Raw genomic sequence first — 27,765 nt, forward strand, 5'->3', positions numbered from 1 at the left:
GCAATCAGCCTTGATAAATGCAGATATTAGTATGCAGTAAACAGCATGCAAATTGTCATGCTTGGGAACCATATATACAGATTTATGAACAGTAAACTCTTATAACAGACATGGTGGTGTTGGGGGAGGGGGGGGGTTATTTTCCATTATCTATCTTCTATCTATCTATATCTATCTATCTATATCTATCTTCTATTATATCTATAAAACTCTGGGGCTATCCGTCCGGCTGCCGTCCAGATCCCTTTCTGCCTTTTGATTCGTGCCCGATACTCGCAGATGTCCAATCGGAATGGCCGATGCTCGCAGATGTCCAATGGGAATGGATCCATTTGCATGTACGGCTGCCGGCTGCATTTCTTCCTTCGATTCATTGCCACGCCCAATCCAGACGCTCAATCGCCGAGATCTTTTCCATTTCGGTAGAGATTTCGCTTTTCTTTCTAAGTATCCGCTCCTCATTACATTTCATCGTGTTGAAGTACACGTTTTTAATCAAATCCTTCTTTCCCCCCCCCGCCCCCCACCCCCAAGTATTTCAAAAATAAACTGGCTTCTCCATTTACATGTCAGCTTCCAACACACTTCGAAACAAAGTTGCAAGACAGGAACACTCTGAACTTTTCACTGCTGCAGCAGGCATGGTAGGTGCCATTGGATTTTTTTTTTAAATCCACTGCTGAGGGAGGCAGGGCAGTGCTGGAATCTTACTTTTGAGAACGGCTTCAGTTCCATTGGAGGAGACGGGTGCATGGTGGAATATTGGGTTGGGGGATCACACCATTGGGGGAGCAGACCCAACGGGTCTGCACTTGGTCTAGTATACTATTAAAAGTCTTGCCTTGTTTGTCTGTCTGTCTGTGAGATCAAGGAACTACGCCAAAATGGTACACAATAGCGCAAACATTTTTGCAGGATCTTACTCAGCTTTTTCCCCGTGGACGTTCCTATCAAGTTTCTTCACATTTGATGTTATATTTTACAAGAAATTTTACATTTTTAAACTTAAAAACTCAAGATTTTGTAATAAAGGGGGGGGACCTATGCCAAACGGTACACAGTAGCGCATACATTTTTGCATCACTTTACGCACCTTTGTCCCGTGGTCATTCCTGTCAAGCTTCCTTCAGATTTGATGTTATATTTCACGTTATTGATATTTAAACGGTTCAAAAAGCCAAATTCTCAGAATAACTGTTACTGTGCTATGAGAGGTTTCTGACAGTCCCGTGGGGGCTATGGGTGAGTGGTGCAATATTGTGTTGGGGGACCAGGCCTCCCGTGAGACAGGAACCTAACGGGTCCCACTTGGTCTAGTCCACTATAACCAAGTAACCTATCATCATAAGTGATGTTTTGGGTCGAGACCCTTCTTCAGATTCTCAGTCAGAACTCGACCTGTAATCCAGGTGAGTTGATGGCCCAAAGGTCAGCAGTCAATAGTCATGGACGGCCGGCAGGCGGTCAGAGTGCAGGTAAGGGTCGATGGTGGAGGCAGCAAGCGTGGCCTGAGAGCGAATGAGGAAGCTGTGTGAGCCAGCGGTGGCATTAAAAGCAAGGGATATCGTAGGGCCAGCCGGGGTGGTGGTGCGACCATGTCAGGCAGGGCGGTGGGGAGTGGTCAATGTACAGGGTAAAATTCACAATGTTGACTCCAATAAAATAAAGATATGTATAACACAGCGAAGAGTAGCCAGAAGCCAGATGATTGGGAAACTGTCATAGGACAACAGAAGGAAACAAACTGGACAATACGGGCTGAAAAGATGAAGTACGAGGGGAAGCTGGCCAGGAATATAAAGGAGGACAGTAAAAGCTTCTTTAGATATGTTAAGGGAAAAAGAGTAGCTAAGTCAAATGTGGGTCCCTTGAAGGCAGACATGGGTGAAATTATTATGGGTAACAAGGAAATGGTAGAAGAGTTGAACAGGTACTTCGGATCTGTCTTCACTAAGGAAGACACAAACAAGCTCCCAGATGTACTGGAGGACAGAGGATCTAAGGGGGTAGAGGAACTAAAAGAAATTTTCATTAGGCGAGAAATAGTATTGGGTAGGCTAATGGGACTGAAGGATGATAAATCCCCTGGGCTGGATGGTCTGTATCCCAGGGACCTCAGGGAGGTGGCTCTAGAAATAGTGAACGCATTGGTGATCATTTTCCAATGTTCAATAGATTCAGGATCAGTTCCTGTGGATTGGAGGATAGCTAATGTTATCCCACTTTTCAAGAAAGGAGCGAGAGAGAAAACAGGGATTTATAGACCAGTTAGCCTGACTTCTGTGGTGGGAAAGATGCTGGAGTCAATTATTAAAGAGGTAATAATGGAGCATTTGGATAGCAGTAAAAAGATTAGTCCAAGTCAACATGGATTTATGAAAGGGAAATCATGCTTGACTAATCTTCTGGAATTTTTTGAGGATGTGACAAGTAAAATAGATGAAGGGGAGCCAGTGGATGTAGTGTATCTAGACTTTCAGAAAACCTTTGATAAGATCCCGCACGGGAGAATGGTGACTAAAATTAGAGCACATGGTATTGGGGGGTAGGGTGTTGACATGGATAGAAAATTGGTTGGCAGACCGGAAGCAAAGAGTAGGAGTGAGTTCTGCCTTTTCAGAATGGCAGGCAGTGGCGAGTGGAGTGCCACAAGGCTCGGTGTTGGGGCCGCAATTTACCATATATTAATGATTTGGAAGAGGGAATTAGGAGCAACACTACAAGTTTGTGGATGACACAAAGCTGGGTGGCAGTGTGAACTGTGAAGAGGATGTTAGGAGTTTGCAGGGTGACCTGGACAGTTTGAGTGAGTGGGCAGATCCATGGCAGATGCATGTGAGGTTATCTACTTCGGCAGCAAAAAAAGGGGGCAGATTATTATCTCAATGGGGTTAGGTTAGGTAAGGGGGGGGGTGCATGTAGACCTGGGTGTCCTTGTACACCAGTCACTGAAAGTTGGCGTGCAGGTACAGCAGGCAGTGAAGAAAGCTAATGGAATGTTGGCCTTCATAACACGAGGATTTCAGCATTGGAGTAAAGAGGTTCTTCTGCAGTTGTATAGGGCTCTGGTAAGACCACATCTGGAGCATTGTGTACAGTTTTGGTCTTCTAATTTGAGGAAGGACATCCTTGTGATTGAGGAAGTGCAGCATAGGTTCACGAGATTGATCCCTGGGGCGGGATTGTCATACGAGGAAAGATTGAAAAGACTAGGCTTGTATTCACTGGAGTTTAGAAGGATGAGGGGAAAATCTTATAGAAACATATAAAATTATTAAAGGACTGGACAAGCTAGATGCAGGAAAAATGTGCCCAATGTTGGGCGAGTCCAGAACCAGTGACCACAGTCTTAGAATAAAGGGGAGGCCATTTAAGACTGAGGTGAGAAAAAACTTTTTCACCCAGAGAGTTGTGAATTTGTGGAATTCCCTGCTACAGAGGGCAGTGGAGGCCAAATCACTGGATGGATTTAAGAGAGAGTTAGATAGAGCTCATGGGGCTAGTGGAATCAAGGGATATGGGGAGAAGGCAGGCATAGGTTATTGATTGGGGACGATCAGCCATGATCACAATGAATGGCGGTGCTGGCTCGAAGGGCCGAATGACCTTCTCCTGCACCTATTTTCTATGTTTCTCTGTAAAGAACCAGCATGCAGATATAAACAGAAGAAAATTCTCAATCTGTCAATGTGAAAAGGGTACATTTTACCTAGTTTAACTTAAAACGCATCCATATATAGTACTGCACTTTATTAACCCGATTAAAATATAACTAAGAAACAGTCTGGAAAAGGAAAGAAATACGTACTTTCTTACTTTAGCAAGATTAGTAGTTTGTAGACTAAATCATATTAACAGGAACTGGGTCATTACATTGTTTTAGTATACTGTATAATTAAATTATGCCAAAAATTACCATGAAAGGATATTTTCAAATGAAACATCAACAACAATCAATGCATGAGAGCAAGAGTTTGAATTCAACCCAAGAAGAATTGAATCATACATAGTATTTTCCTGCAGTAAGTTTTCTTGTGTAAATGCTTACGTTTATCCAAATTATGCTTTGAACAAAAGGAACTGGCTGTTGAACATACTAAATCAAAATATACCAGCATTTTGCCAATTACTTAATGCACAGGTCAGCACATTTTTATGGCTTCAATACCTGTGCATCGTAACATGGAAGTCAAGTGTTGTTGCAACTGAGTATTTCATCACTTAAGGGTCATAGTCGTAGTAGATCGCCGAAAAACTGACGACTGGATCCCCCTACGACAATGTGTAAGACAAGCTACAACAACCTACGACGTAGTCGATGTCAACTACCAACAACCAGCGACCCATTAGGGATGTACCGAGCCATACCGGGCCAGTAGAACTGGCTCTGAGCGTGAGACAAAGTGGCCTCGGCCCCAGGATGACCGCGGTGGGTGGCCTGAAAATAGTGGTCGTGCAGCGCAGCAGGCACAACCACCTTGTGTCCCTTCACAACCACGCCGTCGTGCAGCACGAGCTCACCCCGGACCAGGAAGTAGGGCACGGCACCTGCCGGCAAAGCAGAGCGACGGTCCGGCCAGCCCTGCTGGATGACGTCTGCAAGCTGTTGCAGGGCAGGATCCTTGGCAGGAAACAGGCAGCTGCAGGCCATCGTGGAGCTGTAGACAAGCGGCACCAAGACCGAACTGGGAGGCGTCGCAGGTGATGACAATGGGACGCTGTAGGTCGAAAAATTTGAGCGTGGGGGTGCTGACCAACCTGGACTTCAGGACGTCAAAAGCTCTCTGGTGTTGAGGGAACCAGGCCCAGGCAGTGTCCTTCTAAATCAACTCCCTCATGGGCGTGCTCAGCTCGCTGAGGTCGGGGATGAACTTCCCCAGGTAATTAACCATGCCCAGGAAACGTTGCAGGCTGGGCACGTCAGTAGGTGAAGACATTCCGGAGATGGCAGACGTTTTCTGCGGATCGGGCTTCAGCCCCGAGGCTGTAAAAACGTGGCCCACATAAGTGACCTCCGGGACGCGGAATCGGCACTTCTTGGGGTTTAATTTGAGGTTAATCTTCCGGGCCCGGTCCAGGACTTGGCGGAGGTTGAAGTCGTGCTCAGCAACATCCTTACCGTAGACCAGGATGTCGTCAACGATGATGGCACATGGTAGACCCGGCAAACAGTTGCTCCATTGTCCGCTGGAACACCTCGCTGGCAGAGTTGATCCCGAATGGCATCCGGAGGAACCGGAACCTGCCGAAAGGGGTGCTGAAAGTTGTCAGGTATGAGGACTGCTCGTCAAGCGGTATCTGCCAGAAGGAACTTTTGACATCGAGAACGGAAAAGATTGTGGCCGGGCCAACTTGTGCAGCGACGTCCTCTACCGTTCGCATGGGGTAGTGTGGTCGTTTGATGGCAAGGTTCAGGTCCTTGGGGTTGATGCAAATGCGTATTTCTCGCTTTTGTCTTTTTTCGCGGCAACAACCATAGTGGAGACCCACCCTGTGGGTTCGCTCACCTCTTTCAGGATGCCCATGGTAACCATGTTGTGCAGCGTCGACTCAACTTTATCCTTCATGGCGAAGGAGACGCGGTGTGGCGGACGAATCACTGGCTCGACATTGCGGTCGACAACAATCTTGTTGTAGCAGGGCAACTTGCCCAGCTCGTCGTCAAAGCGGTCTGGATATTCAATCAGGGGGTTCATAAGGGTCTGCACCTGGTGGATGTCACGGTGGAAGGAGACCAGGCCCAAGCTCGGATGCCCAACAGGGTGATGCAGTTTGTATCTAGCAGATAAAGAGTGAGGGGCCGAGAGGTCTCCAGTATCTCCCCCATAGGCACTAAGTGACTTTCTCATTAGTTCTTATCTTCCTGAAAAGGCTTGTTGACATTACATTTGCGACCGCCCCCGTGTCGATTTTTCGCGGTGAAGGTCGAGTTGCTCACAGCTACACGAACTGAAGGGTCCGTTATCAGTGCAGGTGCATCCAACACTGAAAATATGCTGGTCTCCCCCTGGGAGGAACTCGAGTCAGACATATGGAGTTCGTCAGGCTGGTCAGTTCATCGGGGGTCAGCGTGTCCAGGCGGCACCGCCTGGCCAGGTGTCGCAGCGCAGCGAATCAATGGATTCACCTGGGTTCTGACGCCACCCGAACATTTTAAAACGCTCTAAGATGCAGTTAGAGGGGATGTCGCACATCGCGGTAAACTTAGCCATTAAACATACCGGGTCCCGAGCAGTTTCATCTGCAGCGTAGACGAATGAGTCAGACCCTTCCAGGGCATCGGGACCAGCCAGGTTGAGAAGCAGAGAAGCTTTGACCTCAGGGGTGGCGGCAGGATGAGCGATTGTGACATAGTGGTCGAAGTCACATTGAAAGACATCTCACCGATGGGCAATGTCAGAATCAAAGACAAGCACGTCTGGCTTGCGGCAGGAAGTGGCCATAACGAGGAAATAGAGAAAGGGGACGGGGAACTGGGTCAAAAGTGAATAAACAACCGATAAACAGGAGGCGCAAGGGTAAGATTTATGACACCATGTAAAGAAGTGTCATCAACGCACTGTGTCTTTACTTCACTTTATTCATACTGTAACATACATTACTGCACTAGCTGTACGTGGTCTGTCACGGGAACTAGAGAGAGATCAGTGGGTGGGGAGGTTGTAATTATACTTGTGATATGGGGAGTGGTTAGTAGTGGTGAGGTCACTATGTTAAAAGTACATGCACATATCATCTACAACTTCCACCTACATCCACCCGTGACAAGTTACGACAAGGTATGACCCTGTAGGCAACAATTGAAGACAATTCAGTCGCCGGTTGACGTAGGCAGTTGCCAATGGAATTCACTCAAGTCAGCACCAGCGACAACCTATATCACCTGGCGACAACATACGTCATCCTGACAGCACCAACGTCAGAAGTCAAGCTACACTCATTGACATCAAACCCACTACCGCCAACTGTTGTCGAAAAATTTTGAACATTTCAAAATCCAGCGGCAACCAGAAAAACAAATGTAATAGTAGTAAAGAGACCTTTGATTACAGAAAGCCGTCAAAGAGTAATTTAGGGCAAAGCCTAAGGATCCATCATCGAAGAGCCAATCGCTGCTTACAAACTGCTCCATCTCACAGTTCAGCATCAGGGTATGGAGCTTGAATTAAATTCAGTTAACGAACATTATCAACTTATTTAGAAATACTTAATGCCTTACTCAGATAAGAACTACTGGCAACCCCCATGTTCGGGCAGTTAAGTTAACAAAAATTCACCCTCACAAAATTCACAAATTCTATTCTAATTTCCTCTTGCGAAATGTGAAAAGCTAAATACACAAAATGTATCATTTTCAACACTCACTTCTTGACACATACACAGATGAGGTGGCGTCGCATTACAGAAAATTGCTATTTGCATAGTTTTCTGGGATTGTGGGAGGTGGGATGATGTCACCTATATATCCAATAAATTGAAATTTTCAAGCCAAAATATCTAAACCATAGAATAATTTGAGAAATTGGAGATGATGGTCTTTCTTTAGAATAAGCCATTAAAATGCTAGTCATAAAAGCTCTTTTTTTTTTCTCTAAGAACTGAAAATTTTAGCTGGAGATAAAAAAAAATTTCCTCCGGTCAATTAAGATGTTCGGACCGAGGGTCTTTTCATTTAAATGGAGGAGAGTGTCTTTGTTCAATTATGCTTTATTAAGCATAATAATAATTGAACAAAGATCCAATGCCAGACTCAAATGAAGGACAGTGCAGCACAAAGCTTTTCATACCAAACAAAAGAATGAATCTATATAACTAACTCAGCAATCCCACAGGCAATTGAAACTATCACTAACATTGGTACTGTGACAACTAATTTTTGCAAAATGACACAAAGTGTTGGAGTAAACCAGCGGGACATTTCGGGTTGAAACCCATCTTCAGTGATGGGGGGGGGGGGGGGGGGGGGGGGGGGGGGGGGGGGGGGGGGTGAAGAAGAAAGCTGGAAAACTAAATGATGCATGGATCAAAAATGAACAGATTACAGAAAATGGAAGTTGCAGCCATATCAAGCATAGCTAATGTGTAGGAAGGAACTTCAGATACTAATTTAAACCGAAGATAGACACAAAAAGCTAGAGTAACTCAGAGGCAGCATTTCAGGAGAGAAGGAATGGCTAACGTTTCGGGTCAAGACCCTTCTTCAGACTGAACCACTACGATCAAACATTCACTTTAAGGGGGATGTGCCAGGCAAGTTTCTCTCTCCTACCCCCACCACACAGAGAGTAATAGGTCCCTGGAACAGGCTGCAAGAGAAAGTGGTAGAATCAGAGATGACAACAATGTTTAGATTAACATTCACAGGTAGGGGAGCAGGGATATCGACCATATGCAGGCAGATTTGATTAGTTTAGATTTGCATTATGATCAGTGCAAATATGGTGAACTGTAGGGCTGCTCCTTCTCTGTACTGTTCCGTTTTGTTGCATGTTCTGTGATTCATATTAGTTAGGTATACATTAAATTTAAATGTTTTTTTTCAAGAAAAACTAAAGTAATTCAAAAAGTGCCGATGTTAGAAATATAACAGTGATTGGGTAGCCTACAGCAAGTCAGGTTGGAATACTCTCAACTTTCAGGTTGGAATATTCTCAACTTTCTTGAATGGATACAGCTTCAAAAACAATCTCACAATGGCTGCAGCATATATTATCTACAAAACCTACTGGAATACCTCAGCAAAGCAACTCTCAAACATATAAACTACAGCCAAGGAGAATAAAGATAATAGGCAAATGGAAACATCACTATCTGCAAGTTCCTCTCCAAGTTATATACCAAAAAAACATAATTGCCATTTCTACACAATCATTGATTCCAAGTTTACCTATGCTAATGAAAGACACAAGATGCTGGAGTAACTCAGCGGGTCAGACAGCATCTCTGGAGCAAAGGAATAGGTGATGTTTCGTCACCTATTCCTTTTCTCAGGAGATGCTATCTGAACTGCTGAGTTACTCCAGCTTTTTGTGTAATCTTCAGTTTAAACTAGCATCTGCAGTTCCTTCCTGCACATTTTAACAATTGCTTATTTGAATCTGTCAGCTTCTTTTAACATAATGCATTCCAGTTTATTTTGTCCACTTTTTTAACTCTTTTATGCATCTCCTATAAAGTCACCTCTTTGGTGACCTCTTTTTCAATGATAGAAAATCTTGACAGTTCTTCCCCCCCCCCCCCCCCCCTCCTCCCCCCCCCCCCAGGCTCAAACCTTTAGCATGCCTCAAGTTCTTCAATGTGCCTTTGTTTCTTATAATTAGAACTATTCGCAGCACTTAAGGTGGGGTCTGACCAGAACTTTCCAATGTATTTATTGTTTAAACTTTGTAGCACAGATTTAATAGTTTTGCATTCTCTCCTTGTTATTCAACGTTATTTGTGATTTGGTATTTTTTTCATTTCCTGTGTATAGATCTTTACATATGTTTGAAATTAAATTTAATTTGCTTTGTTATGTGCTGCTTGCTTGTACTTGTTGTTTCAGCATTCTTTGATGTTGTTAGCACTCCTAGTCTGACCATTTGCAAATTTGCCCAGCTTGCAGTGAGCTTCTAAGATGAAGCTTTTGATAATTAAAGATAATTATAGACACAACAGCCCTTCAAACTTCTGTCCAAAAAGCACAAACATTCTGAACTGACTGCTGGATAAATTGATGGAAGGAAAAACCATTGAAGTCAAATAAGGACATTTTAGTACAAGGTTTCTATAAATATCTTTTGCAAAAATCCATGCAAGAAACATCCATCCTGTTAATAAGTGGCTCAAATATGGAGAAAGGGAAACAATGGTAACATTTTTGACACATGACCACTTATGAGACTGAGGAAGCCACAGACCTGAAACATTAACTGTCCTCTCTTCGCATGATCTGTGAAGTATTTTCAGATTTTATTTTAGATTTCTAGTGTCCACAATATTTTACTTTTGTTTTAAAGCTAATGCAAGCCATCAGTCATAAATCTTTCTCAATTCTCCTTGATATGCTCATATTTCAAAATGTTCAGTTACGTTGTTTCTGAAAATCGATCCAAGTAATTGGCCCTCCAAATGACATTAAATTGACAATCCTCAGGAATTTTCCTCCCTCCTATCTTAAATAATTGATAGAGAGTCAATCAATTATCAAGCACAACAAAAATTATGTTAGGAGGGAAAAAACACCCACACAGACTGACATTCCACAATACTGAGTTGTCACAATTTAATTGGGTACGTTTTGATCTTCATTTATATTATCCTAATACTGAACTAAAGTAACAGCAAATAAATGAATTAAATTTGAAACTAAAATTTCAAACTTCATTCATATAAATACAGTGCAATCAATAATGTTCGGGACAAAGACCCATCATTTATTTATTTGCCTCAGTACTCCACAATTTGAGATTTGTAATAGAAAAAAAAGAAATCACATGTGGTTAAAGTGCACATTGTCAGATTTTAATAAAGGCCATTTTATACATTTTGCTTTCACCATGTAGAAATTACAGCAGTGTTTATACATAGTCTCCCTCATTTCAGGGCAGCATAATGTTTGAGACACAGCAATGTCATGTAAATAAAAGTAGTCATGTTTAGCATTTTGTTCCATATCCTTTGCATGCAATGACTGCATGAAGTCTGCGATTCATGGGCGTCACCAGTTTCTGGGTATCTTCTTTGGTGATGCTCTGCCAGGCCTACATTGCAGTCATCTTTAGCTTATGCTTGTTTTGGGGGCTAGTCCCTTTCAGTTTTCTCTTCAGCAAATAAAAGGCATGCTCATTCGGTTCAGATCAGGTGATTGGCCACTCAAGAATTTATCATTTTTTAAGCTTTGAAAAACTCCTTTGTTGCTTTAGCAGTATGTTTGGGATCATTGTCTTGCTGTAGAATGAACTGCCGCCCAATGAGTTTTGAGGCATTTGTTTGAACTTGAGCAGATAGGATGTGTCTATCCACTTCAGAATTCATTATGCTACTACCATCAGCAGTTGTATCATCAATGAAGATAAGTGAGCCAGTACAGGTGCACAACCTTTTATCCGAAGATCCAAATAACGAAAAGCTCCGAATAGTGGACATTTTTTAGGTCCTTGAAGAAAGGTCCTTGAAGACGTTCACCGAGGGCGGCCCGCAGAAGTGACATCGGAACCTCCGGTCGGTCCTCGAAGAAAGGGGAACTAAATCCCCATTCATAAAAGAGAAGGTGAGGGTATACTGCGCGGGAGGGTTAATAATTGACAATCTGCTGCTGCCTGCCCGCTGAGTTAAAAAGTTCCCACGGTAGACTCACGATACACAGTGTATCGTGAGTCTTGCGTGGGAACTTTTTAATTCAGCGGGCAGGTAGCAGCAGATTGTCGCTCCCTTCAGTTTCACCCCACCTACACCCCTCTGCTTCCCGGCCATGTGTGTGACCCTTTCCCTCCCCTCTCCAGTCCCCCCCCCCCGCCATTGCACCGGCGCGGGGGCTTTGCACTGTCTTCACGTCGGAGCCAGTGCCAGTCACCGGAGACGTCAGGACCAACGGGACACCGCCCCCCAGGCCCACTGCAAGCACGGAGATCCCAGAGACCCACAGCCAGCAGCAGCCCAGCCCCGTTCCAATTCCAGAGGAACACGCTCCCCGTAGGGACAGAAGCTAATGGTGTGCAAGGTACATCTTGGTCTTGGGGTTGCGGATGATGCGGCGCAGCTCGGGCTGTGACGTCTCCGGCCACCCCCCTGTACAGGAGCTGAGACTGGGAACTGTGGGGTTGTTTGTAGTTGCAGAGGGAGGGGGCTAGGGCGGTACAGTTCCCAGTCTCAGCTCCATTCCAGGGGGGTGACCGGAGACGTCAGGACCAACGGGACACCGACTGCAAGCACGGGAGATCCCAGAGACTCACAGCCAGCAGCAACTCTAGCCCAGCCCCGCTCCAATTCCAGAGGAACCCGGGTTGCGGATGAGGGGGCGCAGCTCGGGCTGTGGGCGAACTGCCACTTGTCGCTGTAGCGGCGCATAGGGGAGCGGGTTCTTGTTGGTCCTGACGTCTCCGGCCATCCCCCTGGACAGGAGCTGAGAGACGTCAGGATCACCAGAAGCCGCTCCCCGATGGGCCGCTACAGCGACAAGTGGCAGTTCGCCCACAACCCGAGCTGCGCCCCCTCATCGGGACACCGACCCCCAGGCCCACTGCAAGCACGGAGATCCCAGAGACTCACAGCCAGCAACAACTCTAGCCCAGCCCCGCTCCAACTCCAGAGGAACCCGGGTTGCGGATGAGGGGGGCGCAGCTCGGGCTGTGGGCGAACTGTCACTTGTCGCCGTAGCGGCCCATCGGGGAGCGGATTCCTCTGGAGTTGGAGGGACAGGGAGACACAGCGGCTTTTGAGAATGGTGGGCAATAACTTCCAAAGTTCTGCCCACACAGTCAGTACACCTCTCCTACACTTGTCTCTCGCACTAAGATCATCTCGCAGAGAATGATCCCAGCCTAACCCTCCCTATTCTCTCCTATTCTGCAAGAAAAAACTACACTGAAGACTCAAACTCACGATCGAGTAACTGCCGGGATCGAGGCGCAAACTCGCGACCTTGCGGATATGAGCCGAGCACTCTACCACTGCGCCAGCCGTTAAAATCTACGCTAAAAATCTTCCATTCCGAAAGCCGAAAAATTCTGAATTACGAAAAGTGTCTGGTCCCAAGGCTTTCGGATAAAAGGTTGTGCACCTGTACCTTCAGCAGACATACATGCCCAAGCCATAACACCCCCACCACCATGTTTCACAGATGAGGTAGTATGCTTTGGATCTTTGACAGTTCCTTCTGCCCCCCATACCTTGCTCTTGCCATCACTCTGATACAAGTTAATCTTCCTCTCATCTGTCCATGAGACCTTTTTCCAGAACTGCGGTTGCACTTTTATGTACTTCTTGACAAACTGTAATCAGACCATCCTATTTTTGTGGCTAACCAATGGTTTGAATCTTACAGCGTAGCCTCTGTATTTCTGTTCATGAAGTCTTCTGTGGACAGTGGTCATTGACAAATCAACACCTGACCCCTGAAGAGTGTTTCTGATCTGTTGGACAGGTGCTTGGGATTTTCTTTATTATAGAAGGAATTCTTCTGTCATCTTCTGTGGAGATCTTCTTTGGCCTGCCAGTCCCTTTGTGATTAGTAAGCTCACCAGTGCTCTCTTTCTTCTTAATGATGTTCTTAACAGTTGATTTTGGTAAGCCTAAGGTTTGGCCGATGTCTCTAACAGTTTTATTCTTGTTACTCAGTCTCGTGGCTTCTTTGACTTTCATTGGCACAACTTTGGTCCTCATGTTGATAAACACCAATAAAAGTTTCCAAAGTTGATGGAAAGACTAGGTGCTGGGAGCTCTCTTATACCTGCATTAAGGAGGCACCTGAGCAATTACAAAGACCTGTGAAGCCATGTGTCCCAAACTGCATACAGTTTTGGTCTCCAAATCTGAGGAAGGACATTATTGGCATAGAGGGAGTGCAGAGAAGGTTCACCAGACTGATTCCTGGGATGTCAGAACTGTCTTATGAAGAAAGACTGGATAGACTTGGTTTATACTCTCTAGAATTTAGGAGATTGAGAGGGGATCTTATAGAAACTTACAAAATTCTTAAGGGTTGGACAGGCTAGATGCAGGAAGATTGCTCCCGATGTTGGGGAAGTCCAGGACAAGGGGTCACAGCTTAAGGATAAGGGGGAAATCCTTTAAAACCGAGATGAGAAGAACTTTTTTCACACAGAGAGTGGTGAATCTCAGGATCTCTCTGCCACAGAGGGTAGTCGAGGCCAGTTCATTGGCTATATATAAGAGGGAGTTAGATGTGGCCCTTGGGGCTAAGGGGATCAGAGGGTATGGAGAGAAGGCAGGTACGGGATACTGAGTTGGATCATCAACCATGATCATATTGAATGGCGGTGCAGGCTCGAAGGGCCGAATGGCCTACTCCTGCACCTAATTTCTATGTTTCTATAAACATTATGATGCCCTGAAGAGGGGGGAGGGGGGGGAAATAGGGGACTATGTCTAAACACAGCTGTAATTTCAATATGGTGTAACCAAAATGTATAAAAATGGCCTTTAATAAAATCTGACAATGTGCACTTTAACCACATATGATTTTTTTCTATTACAAATCTCAAATTGTGGAGCACAGAAGCAAATAAATAAATGATGGGTCTTTGTCCCAAACAGTATGTAGGGCACTGTGGCTCATTAACACAATATTCAATGTATAGAATTTATTATCAATAAAACATGTAAAGTGTGATTTTGGTTTAAATCGCAACCTTTCAGAGATAGGCAGCAAATTTCAATCAACATTTTAATTTTCATTTCTAATTATCAGTTATTTAAACAGCTATCACTCAGAATAGTAATATTTACCCGTATTAGCAATATACACCCAGAATTACAAAATTTATCAGGTAAATAAAATCCATTCAAGAAAACATCTTGACTCAAAATGGACAGAGGTAGTAGATAAATAACTTTATCTACAGAACAGCACAGTCTTTGCTATTTGGCAAGGAGCCATCTTATATTTACATTCTCGCTCAACCGATTAACATAATCTCCAAAGCCTTAAAAAAATGTATTGCAAAATATTATTTTAAGTTCTGCCAAACCTACAAACCACTAAATGGTTTGGCTAATTTCCATTAAAATTTACCAAACTAAACTTTTGATCTTTTGCCAAATATTCAATTTAAAATTTCCCACGATTTGCAAAAGCTAAAATGACATTTTCACAAAACATTTTGATTTCCTCAGTGATCAGGATAACTCTTAACAATATACACAGATGCCAAAGATAAAATGAATCTATTTTATTTCAATACAAAATGGTAAAATATACAGCACTTACTTAACAAGATTTCCTTCGATTCAGACTGTATCTTAATAACTTGAGATTTAACAAATAGAAAGACTTGTAAATATTTAAAGGCTACTATTTAACCGAAATGATAGAATTTAGAAATAAAATCTTGTGCATAAAACTGCAAAACAAACAAAAAATTAAGACTCCAGGTCTGCTCATTATTGTCACAAAAGCATTAATTAAAACAGAATTATGTGGAGATATTAACTTTTCACCGCAATATAAATATTAGTACAGGTTTCTACTTTATTAATAATCTATAGAAAATAATGTTTATGGTGATTTGCGAAAGAAAGTTATCATCCAGCAGATTAAAGTAGCCCAATGATTGTATACAGGCTGCAGACGTGTATGTATTTATTGCATATACTTAATAAACAGTGGATTTAGGAACATACGTATATTGTATTATCCATTCCCTCGGTCTCACATTCAATGTTGAAAGAATCTGTTTATATAAATGAACTTGAAAATACAGTAATCCACAAATCGTTTTATGACAGAATACAGTTTTGTCATGACATTCATTATATCAGTTTTGCAAAAATGAAAATTCAATTAATATTGCAAATGGAACCGTATAAACTAAAGATAATAAATAAGATTTTATAAATCGTGTAACTACCTGTTTAAACTGCTCCTCGTACGTCCAGTCGGCCTGATCCTGGACTTGCTGCATTTGCGGGTGTGAGGGGTAAGGCAGCCCGGCTCCCGGGCGCCGCTGCCCCGGCTGCCGAAGAACTTCACTGCAGTGGTGCGTCCCCGGCTCCTCTTTCACTCCGATTCCCCCTTCCTCGGCTATCTCGTCCTCGAATTCCTCCTCCTCTCTCCCTTCCTCCTCCTCCTCCTCTTCCTCGGCAGCCATTTCTTCCTCAGACTCTAGAGGGTCGGGATAACGCTGCTCCGTCGCCCCTTCCATCTCTTCTCCTCCAGACAAGGCCTCGCTGCTCTCGGAAAGCCTCGGGCTGTCGCCTCGCTCCATGTCCATTTCCTCTTGGGCGCCGCCGCGCTGGGCCGAGTCGTCAGTGGTGCCGCAGGCGGCTGCCGCTGCTGCAGCTCTCATGGCGGCCAGCGCCGCGGCTTGCTGGGCAGCGATCTGCCGCTGCTGCGCGTTTGCCAGGTGCTTGTCCCTGGAACCCTCGGCCGTTGGTCCCCGGGGCTCGCGCTGCTCCATTTGAATCTGCTGCTGCTGCTGCGGCCCGGCCTGGATCCGGGCCCGCGCGCGCGGCGGCGGCGGCTGCTGCTGGCGATGCTCCCGCGCCAGCTGATGCTGCCGGGCCTCGAGCTCAAGCCGCGCACGCTGCTGCCTCTGCAGGTTTTCCATCACCGCCTGCAACTTCATGGCCTCCACGGGCCGTCCCCCCTCCCCTCCTCACGCTTTTTTTCTCTCTCTCTCCCCCACACCCTCGCTCTGTCAGGCGGATTTACCAGGACACGATATTGTCTGAAGAAGGGTCTCGACCCGAAACGTCACCTATTCCTTTTCTCCAGAGATGCTGCCTGACCCGCTGAGTTACTCCAGCTTTTCGTGTCTATTACTGGTAAGAAACGACAATCAACGGGTGGATGGGATGACTGACTAATAGAAAGACTTGGTAACTATTTATGAGTCTCGGCGAGTAGTGGGGGGAGGGTGCAGAGAGATTCCGCAACTTTTCATAGATTGCTTTTCAGGTGTTCTGGTGTCCCCGAGGCAGAAAAAAAAGCTGTTAAGCCACACTATAGAAAGACAGAAAATGTAAAGTGTTAAGACACACTGTTATGAGGCAATATTTTCAACATGATCTGAAAAAAAGATTTTAAAAGGACTGGGTGGCAAATAATTTATAAGCAATGTTGAGGGAAAGTTAATTATGTTCTTCTCTTTGAAATTATTTTACAAAATATTTCATGACAACTGAAAAGGAAATAAGAAAATAAATGCAGCTAGTGAAAATACAATTAAAAAACAAGTAAAAGGAACACCTATCAAGACCAACTGATAACATTGTTTACATCTTTTATCAGAATATGAAAGAATGGCAAAGATTCTTTAACTGGTATTTTTGGACACAGAGGATTATAAATGACGATGAGTCAGAGTATCGGTGGGAGATCCATTGACTGACTAAATGAAGCCTCAACAACAACCATGCTCTCAATGTCAGTAAGACCAAGGAACTGATTGTGGACTTTGGAAGAGGAAGAACAAGGATCCACAAACCTGTCTTAATTGACGGGACGGTGGTGGAGATCAAAGATCCTATAGCGAGCAAGATAGTCAACTCGACGAAAAAGATGTAGTACGGTCATGGGCAGATTCATGGGTAATTTAAGGACCCATTTCCGTAACTGGCTTCCGTCTCCGCACCAAAGATCCCATAGGATAATAGTGCAAAGACGGTTACGGAAACATCCTCGTAAAAATAAAAGTTATTTGGTAAAAATCTTCTCCTCATTTTCAGAATTTTAATTTATTAACACAAACTGTTCCCTCGCAACATTGATTACACTGCGAGTCGGGTTGGGTCCGGTCCGGTTACGGAAATGGATGAAAAAAAGGCCCACGTTCCGTTCCATTGCGCACTACACGTCAGCCCATTGCATTTAGCAAGAGTGGTCTATCTTGCTCCGCTATAGGATCTTTGGTGGAGATAGTCAAAAGATTCAAGTTTCTGGGCATGTATATCTCTGAAAATCTATCCTGGACCCAGCAATCATCATGCAAGCCCATCATTGCCTCTACTTCCTTCGAATGTCAATGAATAATCTCTTAAACCTCTGCAGGTATACAGTAGAGAACATAATGTTGGGTTGCATCATGGCCTGGTTCGTAAGCTCGAACGCCCAGGAACGAAGTAGATTGCAGAAAGTAGGGAATGCTGCCCAGCCCATCACGTGTACTGATCTCCCCTGACATTAAAGGGATCTCCAAGAGTCACTGTGCAAAAAGGCAGCCAGCATTATCAGAGACCCATACCATCCTGGCCATGCTCTCATTTTAATCCTGCCATCGGGAAGAAGACATAGGAGCCTGAATACTGTAACATTCAGGAGCAGCTTGTTCCCTCCAACCATCAGGCTATTAAACACTATAACCTCCAAATAGGTTCCAAACTATATAGATTCAGGGACTTATTTTTGACTTTGCACTACTATTGTCTATTTATTTGCCTGTTTGTCTATTTTATATATATTGAACTTTATTTGTTGTTTATTATGGGTTTTACAGAGTAGTTTAGTTTAGAGGTATAGCAAAGAAACAGGCACTTCGGCCCACCGAATCCACGCCGACCAGCAATCCCTCTACACGAGCACTATCCTACACACTAGGGACAATTTACAATCTTTACTGAAGCCAATTCACCTACAAACCTGTACGTCTTTGGAGTGTGGGAGGAAACTGGAGCACCCGGAGAAAACCCACTTCGTCACGGGCAGCATGTACACACTCTGTACATCCAGCACCCTTAGTCAGGATCGATCCAGGGTCTCTGGTCCATTGTTCCGTTTCGGGACATACGACAATAAAACAGACTTTACTGGACTTTATGTTGCACTAAATGTTATTCCCTTTAACCTGTATATGTACACTGTGGATTGCTTGGTTGTAATCATGTATAATCTTTCTGCTAACTTGATAGCACAAAACAATAATTTTTCACTGTACATTAATACAGTGACAAAAAACTAAATCAATCTAAACCAAAAACTGTCATATTCTCTAAGATAATTGTGTACTGTCAACATCACGTCAAATGTATTGTAGCACAATAACATCTACAATTCATTAACATTATAAACATATAATATTTATATAAATATACACTTTCTTGAAGTAATTATCAGTTATTAACTAAGTATAAAAGCACCAAATTGCTAATTTCACATTTTGCTTTTCTATCTTTTATCTTTTGGTATTTATAACTATTGAATCAGCAGTGGCAGCTTCTCGTTTATACTACTGTAATCACTAGCCCTTGGGAAAGCTTCAATAATTTTTCACTAAGTCACAAGGTGGCACCCTCAACTTCAGTGGACCGGTCTCATCTGAAGAAATAAAGTGCTGCATTGTGCCAAGATACGCATCTCTTTTATAACTAATGGACAATTATTGAATAATCAAAATGGTTTTGACTTTTCGGCTAAGCTGCATGATAACAGTAACGAAGAGGAATTAAAGTGGTAAAAATCTATGGAAGCAAACACAATACTGACTAAATGATTAACTATTTTTCATTTAACTCTCCAGAGGAGCTGTAAGGAGTGTAAGCTTGAGTGCAAATATGGTGAAAGGATGAGCGGAAGAGATGCTGCTTTTTTGTATCAAGTAGTTGTGAGAGTTCTTATAAGCTGGATTCATCAATTCATTGGGTCCACTGTTTTCGTGCTTAATACATGATGTTCTTTTCCCCCCAAAACATGTCAACTTTCACCAGATTTAAAAAAATAATACAGCAAGGATAGGGCAGACATGATTTCATGTCTGGACTCCAGTGTGTACGAGCTTATGGAAAGAAAGCAAGGTTGCAATAAAAAATCACTCTGTTAGATATTCCCATATTGACTCTTTCCTGAGCAGAAATCCGAATGGAAAATACTCTGATACATAAGAGAGGAAGAATTAATACACTGGCCAGTTTTCCCAAGACCTTGACCATAAATTTAGCAAGGTGCATGATATTTATGTGATGGAAAGTGAATTGAGAGATGGAACGCAAGTGTGATTGAGTACATGAAATTGCAGAAAACAATCCTATCCAGCAGGAATAAAAAACTTGCATCATGTTAGGATGAAGATTAAAATGGATAGGACAACTAAAATACTGAATCTGTGACTGGGAATGAAGGCTGATCATAGGCGGGAATGCAAAAGATTCTTCAACAAAATGATATTGTAGACAATTCAGTCATTAAAGTAAAACATAGTAGCCTTTGTAAATAGAACCAAAAGATAATATGAAAATCAAATCAGTTTTGTTGAAGAATCTTTGACGTGAAACATTAACTCCATTTCTTTTTCCATTTATGTCAACCTGACCTGCTGAGTATTTCCAGTGTCTTTTTTCATTTTTAGCACTGATAAAATGTTGCTCATCTGTTGTTAATTTGAGGAACATCTCAAATTGATTTGCGCAGGTATTGGAGAGGGTACACACATAATTGCTGTCCATGCTGAGACCAATAACAGGCAACGTTTTATTTGAAAATCCTAGGAGCTGAATTAAAGAATGAAAAGGTGACTTGAAATTACATTGTCCGTAAATGTAATAAAGTGGTACCCAGTTGATAGATCCATGCCATTTTCTACCAGGGTCATTGGTGTGAAGTTTGTATTTGTAAAATATAATAAATTTGGAACTGCTGCTCATTCTTTATTAATCTTTTTTGCATATCAACTGAGAGAGATTTTGTAAGTTTTGGTCAGCCATTGAAACTAGGCATTACTAATTGATGTTACACCTGCACCTCTTAAAGAGAAAGTGATCTTTAAATTCAGACATTGCTGAAAGTCATCATGCAACCTTGGGATATATACATAACAATTGTAAGACTACAACTACAACAGAGAGCATCTATTTCATCAATTCAGTTGTAACATCTTGATGGAAAAGCAAAGAGAGATCCTGCTAACTACACAACCAATGGCCACTGATGGAACAGAGATAATTGAGAGGTGACAGTGAGTTTATATCCGATCTGTCTCAGCTAAAACGCTTTGTGCACACACTTAAATGCTAAAATTTTAAAGGCACACTTTGTTATACTTGCAGTAGTCTTTCATGTTCAAAACCTTGACTTATGGTGGTATCCAGGTCCCCTTTACACAGAATGTATGTGGGGTGCTCAGCTGGTTCCTCTTTTTTCTGTGCCGGTATTATTTGCTCCCATTATTTTTACGTGAATTATTTGAAGCATTTCCGTCAAATTCATTCTTCAATCAAAGTGGGTAGTTTTACTGATTAATCATTAAATGTAATATAATGGTGATTTGTGTGATGTGAGAAGAGGTAAAAGAACTAGGCAAATTAGGATGATGGTAATCTATTTTTCCACTGTCAGAAGATTAATTTACCTTGTTTAGTTTGATGAGTGAAACAATGAACTAATGGATGGATAAGAAAAGGAAAGAACTTGTACATTATTCCTTCATTGGGTCTAGCCTTTTACTGTCCCCTTTCCTACAATCTCCAAATGTTCTCTGAATAGTCATCTTGAAAAATGTCAAAGAATACAAATTGAGGATTCCCCTCCTTATAGTTTAAATGCTGATTAAAATGTGTAGTTACCTAAAACAAAATGCTGAATTATTCAGATTGGTAAGGATTGTAAAATAGATCAAATAGTTTGATGAACAAATTTATTTCCAACTTTAGAACTGGATAAGTATAAATAACAAAAATAATTTTAAAGCAGACTGATTGATACATCATTTCAAAAATGTGTTAAATAATTTCTAACCATCTTCATGTGTCTGTTTGTTGCCAGAAGTATTGTATAATTATTCAATAAAGTATCTTACTACTTCTGTAGATGAAACAAATTATCAAGTGGAAGAGGACATCAGGATAAGATCTTTTAAAGGAAAATGCAACAGAGCTATTCTTGTGGATATGTCAAAATTGTAAGAATTCAGATTAATTTTACTGTTGTCACAGACTATGCATGGGCTATGGCAGGTAGACCCAGACAGGGGCCTGTGTTTGAGCACAAGAAGCTCACTAATGCAGAGATAAGTATGCTGTTTGCTTATCTGTAAAAATGAGCAAGCTATGAGGGCTGATTCCATGGCTAAGAAGCTGCTAAGTAACAATGCTACAGATTTTTGGAAGGAAGTGAGAGCTCTTAACAGTTGCAAAACATCTCTACCATGCACTGTAGATGGAATCTCCGGAACAGCTAATATCGCGGAGTTATGGCGACAACATTATAGTACTTTATTCAACTGTGTCCAAGGTGACTTGTATAGGGTGGACAATATTGAGAGTAATGACTCGATGGCGATTATGTCACATGAGGTGTATCATGCCATGAACAAGCTGTCCAACAACAAAGCAAGTGGCTTGGATCATATTTCTGCTGAACATCTTAAGTATGCGAGCATGAGGATAGCTCCTCTCCTTGCTATTTGTTTTACTGGCTTTATGATTCATGGCTTGTTACCAGACTCAATGTTGTCTGTTCTGTTAGTGCTGGTCATTAAGGACAAAGCTGGTAAAGTAGGCAGTCTAAATAATTACAGGCCCATAGCTTTAGTCAGCATATTGTCAAAAGTTTTAGAAAGAGTTCTGCTGGATAGAATAAATGAGTTTGTTAACTCCACAGATAACCAGTTTGGCTTTAAAGCTAAACACGGCACTGACTTATGCATATATGCCCTAAAAGAGATTGTAAACAAATATAGAGGCAAAAACTCTTCAATCCTTATCTGCTTTATTGATGCTTCCAAAGCCTTTGACCGTGTTCATCACAGAAAGCTGTTTGGTAAAATCAGTCAAAGAGGGGTGCCTAAATACATTGTAAGAATTCTGCCCTCCTGATATGCCCACCAGACTATGCAAATAAAATGGGGCAATAGGGTCTCAGCCCCATTTGGGGTTAGCAATGGTGGAATTTTATGCCCAGTCCTTTTTAATCTATATATTGATTATCTGTCTAAACAATTGAAAGCCTGTAATACTGGGTGCGTGATTGGAAATATTTTAGTGAACCATATTATGTATGCAGATGATCTTGTGGTCTTTAGTCCATCTAGCGCTGGTCACCAGCAGCTCCTTACTATATGTTCTGTGTATGGTGTGGAACATGATATTAAATATAATGCTAGTAAGAGTGCTGTTATGATCTGTAGAACCAAAGAGGATAAATGTCTAAAATTTCCTGATTTTAAATTGTCTGACAATAATCTTAGTGTCTGTAATAAGGTAAAATATCTAGGGCATATTATTACAGAACAAATGACAGATGATTAATACAACGATACAATTTATTTGTTGTCATTTGAACCTCATTGAGGTTCATTGAGGTTCAAACGAAATTTGGTTTCTGCAGTCATACACACAAGAAAAAGAACCAAGACACAACACAATTTACACAAACATCCATCACAGCGAATCTCCTCCTCACTGTGATGGAAGGCAAAGTCTTACCTCTCCCCTGCACTCCTCATTCTCCTCCCAATGTCAGAGTCAAAGCCCTCGGCGGGCGATGGTAAGTGTCCCGCAGCCATTAAAACCGCGCCAGGTGATGCAAGGCCGCGCTTCGGGTCTTGGTGTTGGAGCCCCCGCCGTGGGCTAGCAAATCCAACGGCCGTTAAAGCCGCACCGGGCGATGTAAGGCCCCGCTCCAGGTCATCCTCAACCCCGCAACTACAGCGGGAGAAATCGCCGTTGCGGAAGCCCCGAAAAGCGGTCTCCCAGCAGGGACCCGTGGGCTCCCGGTGTTACCGTCCACCAGACCTGCGGTTGGAGCCTCCGAATCTCTGGGGTTGGGCCGCAGCAGCGAGCCACCACAGCTCCTCCCGCTCCGAACTCGGCCAGCTCCACGATGGTAAGTAAGTCCGCAGCTCCGCGACTGGAGCCTCAGGTCGTTCCGGTTGGAGGCTGCTCCATGGTGCTAGGCCCCAACGACAACGGTGACCCGACAGAGAAAAGGTCAGGTTCTCCGTGCAGGGGAAAGATTTTTAAAGTTTCCCCACCCCACCCCCCGCTCCCACACACATACCCAGTTTTAAAAAATAACACTTTAAGCTACATTCAAACAAGACAAAAAATAAAAAACGACAGACGGACTGCAGAGGCCGCTGCGACGTGAGTCACTCCGATGATGAGGATATTTATTGGCAACAACGCATGCTGTATGTACAGGCGAATATTCTCTTGCGTAAATTTGGTGCGTGTGCAGATGTGGTGAAGATGTCGCTATTTAGAGCATACTGCACACCACTCTACACTGCGCACCTGTGGTCGAACTATGGAAAGACAAGTTTGCAGAGACTAAAGGTGGCATATAACGATGCCATGAGAACACTGCTAAGGAAACCTAGATGGTGTAGTGCCCGTAATATGTTTGTGGCTGCAGGAGTCAGTACTTTAGAAGCTATCCCAAGAAATCACATGTATAAATTCATTTGCAGGATAAATGACTCTAAAAATGTAATTATTACAGCCTTGTCAAACATAAGGGTTAGCACTACACGCTATGAATCCCAGCTGTGGAGACACTGGTATCATTGTCTCGTTGTAGGACATTGATCATTCTTTCAATCTGAATTTTTAACTCATGTATTGGGTTTTTAAAAATATATAATTTATGATGCTTTTATAAGTGATATACTAAGATTTTATATATACTTTATGGTTTTTTTTTTAATATGCAATGCATTTTTTTAAATGTAATGTTGCCCCTTGTCTGGACCTCGAGTCCGTAATAAAGTTTATTATTATTATTATTATTATTATTATGATTATTATTATTATGTCCTTCGTAGAACCAAGAACATGTTCTGCTCTGAATAGGTATTGAACACATCCTTCAAACATGCACATTGTACTTCTATCTGGCCAGCTCTATCTGTGATACTACTGGTCAATTAAATCTTGCAATATGTAACTAGATGGAATGGAGAGAACTATAATAGTATGTATTTACATTTTATATACTGGTGCCTCAGTCAAACATTGCAACCTCAAGTAAAATAGAGACAGGACCTTTGGAGTGAGGCCCTGCATTCCACTTCAAATTAATTTCATGAAAAACATCCTGAAATACCCTAGTGTGAGTTTTCCATTCACATCCTAGATATTCTTTGGACAACTCTGAAGCAGTTCAAATTTATTACAAGTTGCGTATTGCACTGTTATATACTGCAAACAAAACTATTTCCTTAAGTAATTCAACTGCCAATGGAAATGTGAGAATTGCTTTCAATTATTTAATACATTTCTTTGAAGTACCAACTAGAAATGATGTATCAGTCGGTTTGCTTTAACATTTATTTTAATATTTCAATACATCCAGTATGAAATGAAATTGTTCGTCAAACTATTTGATCTATTTTATAATAACAAAGTATCTGGAAAAATTCTCCACACAATGCTGCAACTGTGAAGGCAGGAAAATAAAGCTAAAACTTCACATCAACGCGCTATACAGAAATCTCATCAACGTGAAATATTGACTTTAACTTCCTCTCTCCACTTCTGCTCCCAGGATTGTTGTGCATTTCCAGCACTTTCTGATCTTATTTTCAATTGTATCATTATAATTGATTTTTCTAATTACTTTTCGGATCGGGACCCTTCCTCAGTCTGGGGAGAGGTGTCGAGCCCGAAACGTCAGTTTGGTACTAACAGTTAAGCATCAGTTTGGTACTAACAGTGAAGGGTCTCGATCCGAAACGTGACCCATTCCTTCTCTCCAGAGATGTTGCCTGTCCCGCTGAGTTACTCCAACATTTTGTGTCTACCTTTCTAATAACTATTTTGGTTTCCGTGCTACTTATTTGATCTTATGAGGGAATCAAATAAATTGTCACAATATGTTTTCTAAGCCTGTCAAATAATATGACTACATTGTTCAGCAAATTATTACAAAATTACACTCATTGTCCTTGACACTCCCTCACCGTTTATTGTTTGAATTTCAATCCTTCAATGTGATTGTAATGAGATGCAGTGGAGCTTGTGATGTTCAGGTTTGCTTCATTTTATTTGCAATTTACCACACATATAAGGTTTTTAGAAAACCCAAATGTTCAAGTACAATTCTAACGTACAGCAGTTGCGATTAGATGATCTGCTTTAATGAAATCGGGCCTATTCAATTCCAGAATTAGTTAAATAATTTCCCCCACATAACTTCACTGTGATCTTTTTGAAGAATGTTTCATCATGTTAAATTAAGGAACAAATTATGATACCAGCTGCAAGAAATACAATTCATGCATATAATAACTATGCAGACATGATTATAAATAATTAATTTTAAGACAAGTGATTGAACCAGACAAAACAAAATGAGAAGAATGTCGGAAGGAACTGCAGATGCTGGTTTAAACCAAAGATAGACACAAAACGTTGGAGTAACTCAGCCGGACAGGCAGCATCTCTGGAGAGAAGGAATGGGTGATGTTTTGTGTCGAGATCGTTCTTCAGATATTTTTCATGGCACGCCCTTTGTTTCGTGGCTTAGACAACATTGACAGTTAAAAATGGTAATGAATTTGAATGTGGTAATAGAGTCAGTTGATCGTTACTGGGCTATATAATTTGACTTGGCAAACAGGCTATCGTGTAGCAGAAATCAGAAAGTGACTAAAAAACAGGTTATGCCTGCAAATAAAACCAGGCAATTGACACAATATTCAGAGACTAGAATTGAAGTGCACTAATGTTTTTTTGCATTTTCATCTGCAAAGATATATTTAGAAAGTTATTGTACAGGTTCCTTTGAATAATATGATGGTAAATAAATGACCTCCCAAGGCCTTCTGAATGTTATATCATCTAATGCATAATTTGATGAAAAAGACCAGGAGTTATCTCTGACATTTTTCAAGACTTCTTTACTGATAAAGCAATTTGTGGTTAGATAAACAGCCACTGCCTAATGTTGATACAATTGTGAATGCAGCGCTTAACTGTTAGTATATAATAACATGTTGTTCCAGCTGTTTTTAAATATTATATAATTGTATTATTAACTATTAAACATTATTAGCAATATATTTTATTTAATTGAAAATAAATGATTGTTACCTCTGACTCATTGATCATTCAACTTATATGATCAAATCAAAGATCACAAGTATTATTTTGGAACAAAAGGCTCGACGGTTAATACAAGATTCAGATATCACAATCTACTTGTTTATCATGATTAACACTATCTCTGTCAGCTGCATAGCTTTGGCAATGAGTCTTTTATTGCAGCCACCAGAATAATAATGTCACTATCACTGAATTTACAGGATGGAAACATTCGGATATCTCTGATGCTAATGGTATTATTCAATCAAATTTAAGATAAAAGCCTTTTTTTAAAATCATTTTCAAGTACTTGTTACTATTATTGATCCCCTACAGCAGAATTGGGCCTGATCATCGTTACTGATCCCGAGCAATTTGTTGCATCACCCTCAGTTTACCCTGCCTCCACCAAACTCTCATTACTTCCCTTCCTCCATGTGGACTGTCCTAACTACTCTTTCCCATTGTAAGCCAGACCCAGCTTTATCTGATTTTCTTTAGATTTTCTTTGCAGTAGAGAGGCTTTCTGGAATACCCTGGGCTCAGGCTACTGAAGTTTGCCTGCTCTTAATGCAACATTCAATTTCTTGGCCCCTATAGTAACGTCATGATTCTCTTCAACTTCCTACTACCAATGATTGTACAAAGCAGCAAAGTCACACTTAAAATCAAAATTAAATACAAAATAACTATTTAAAGAAAACGAACATTGTGGCGCCACCCGGTGGTTAGGCCACTTACTGTGCGAACCCTCAGCAGTCAGGGAAAGGGTCACGTGCCTGGGTTTGTCGGGAAGGAGTCGTCACGGGGTTTAGGGGGTGCCCTGGTATATATAATGAACCCCGGGTTAACCTTCCCCCATTTGCGTCAATAAAGATCTCCTTGGTTCACCATGCGTGGCTTGCTTATTCGCCTGCCATATTGGTGACTCCGACGATCCAAAACAGTCATTTTAGATTTAAACTATGGACACAGCCAATGATCAACCTCAACAACCTGAGGTCGCTGTCAATCCAGCCCAGCAGTATGTTGTCTCCCTGAAGCTGCCCGTGTTCTAAACATCGCAGCCCCAAGTGTGGTTCTAGCAGGCCG

General features: G+C 42.2%; 1 protein-coding gene and 1 long non-coding RNA gene across 4 annotated transcripts in view; one reads left to right on the plus strand and one right to left on the minus strand.

Moving 5' to 3' along the window:
- Window positions 1-16,347, minus strand: part of LOC129711068 (AT-rich interactive domain-containing protein 3A-like) — a 55,677-nt gene extending 39,330 nt beyond the window's left edge. The window contains exon 1 of one of the 2 annotated variants that reach the window (XM_055658436.1): window positions 15,570-16,347. In XM_055658436.1, coding sequence (XP_055514411.1) covers window positions 15,570-16,286 — 717 coding nt within the window. In that variant the 5' untranslated portion in view covers window positions 16,287-16,347. The remainder of the gene's footprint in view (window positions 1-15,569) is intronic. The other variant, XM_055658435.1, reaches the window with a different exon arrangement.
- On the plus strand, window positions 15,581-26,930 carry LOC129711071 (uncharacterized). 2 transcript variants are annotated; one of them, XR_008725775.1, is made up of 4 exons: window positions 15,581-15,698; window positions 16,363-16,485; window positions 20,038-20,162; window positions 21,458-26,930. It is a non-coding gene; the product is annotated as an uncharacterized LOC129711071 (long non-coding RNA). The 2 variants fall into 2 exon arrangements; XR_008725774.1 differs by lacking the exon at window positions 15,581-15,698 and adding an exon at window positions 15,936-16,064.
- The last annotated feature ends 835 nt before the right edge of the window (window positions 26,931-27,765 follow it).

This window comes from Leucoraja erinacea, chromosome 29, assembly GCF_028641065.1.
Source record: "Leucoraja erinacea ecotype New England chromosome 29, Leri_hhj_1, whole genome shotgun sequence".
NCBI lineage: Eukaryota > Metazoa > Chordata > Chondrichthyes > Rajiformes > Rajidae > Leucoraja > Leucoraja erinaceus.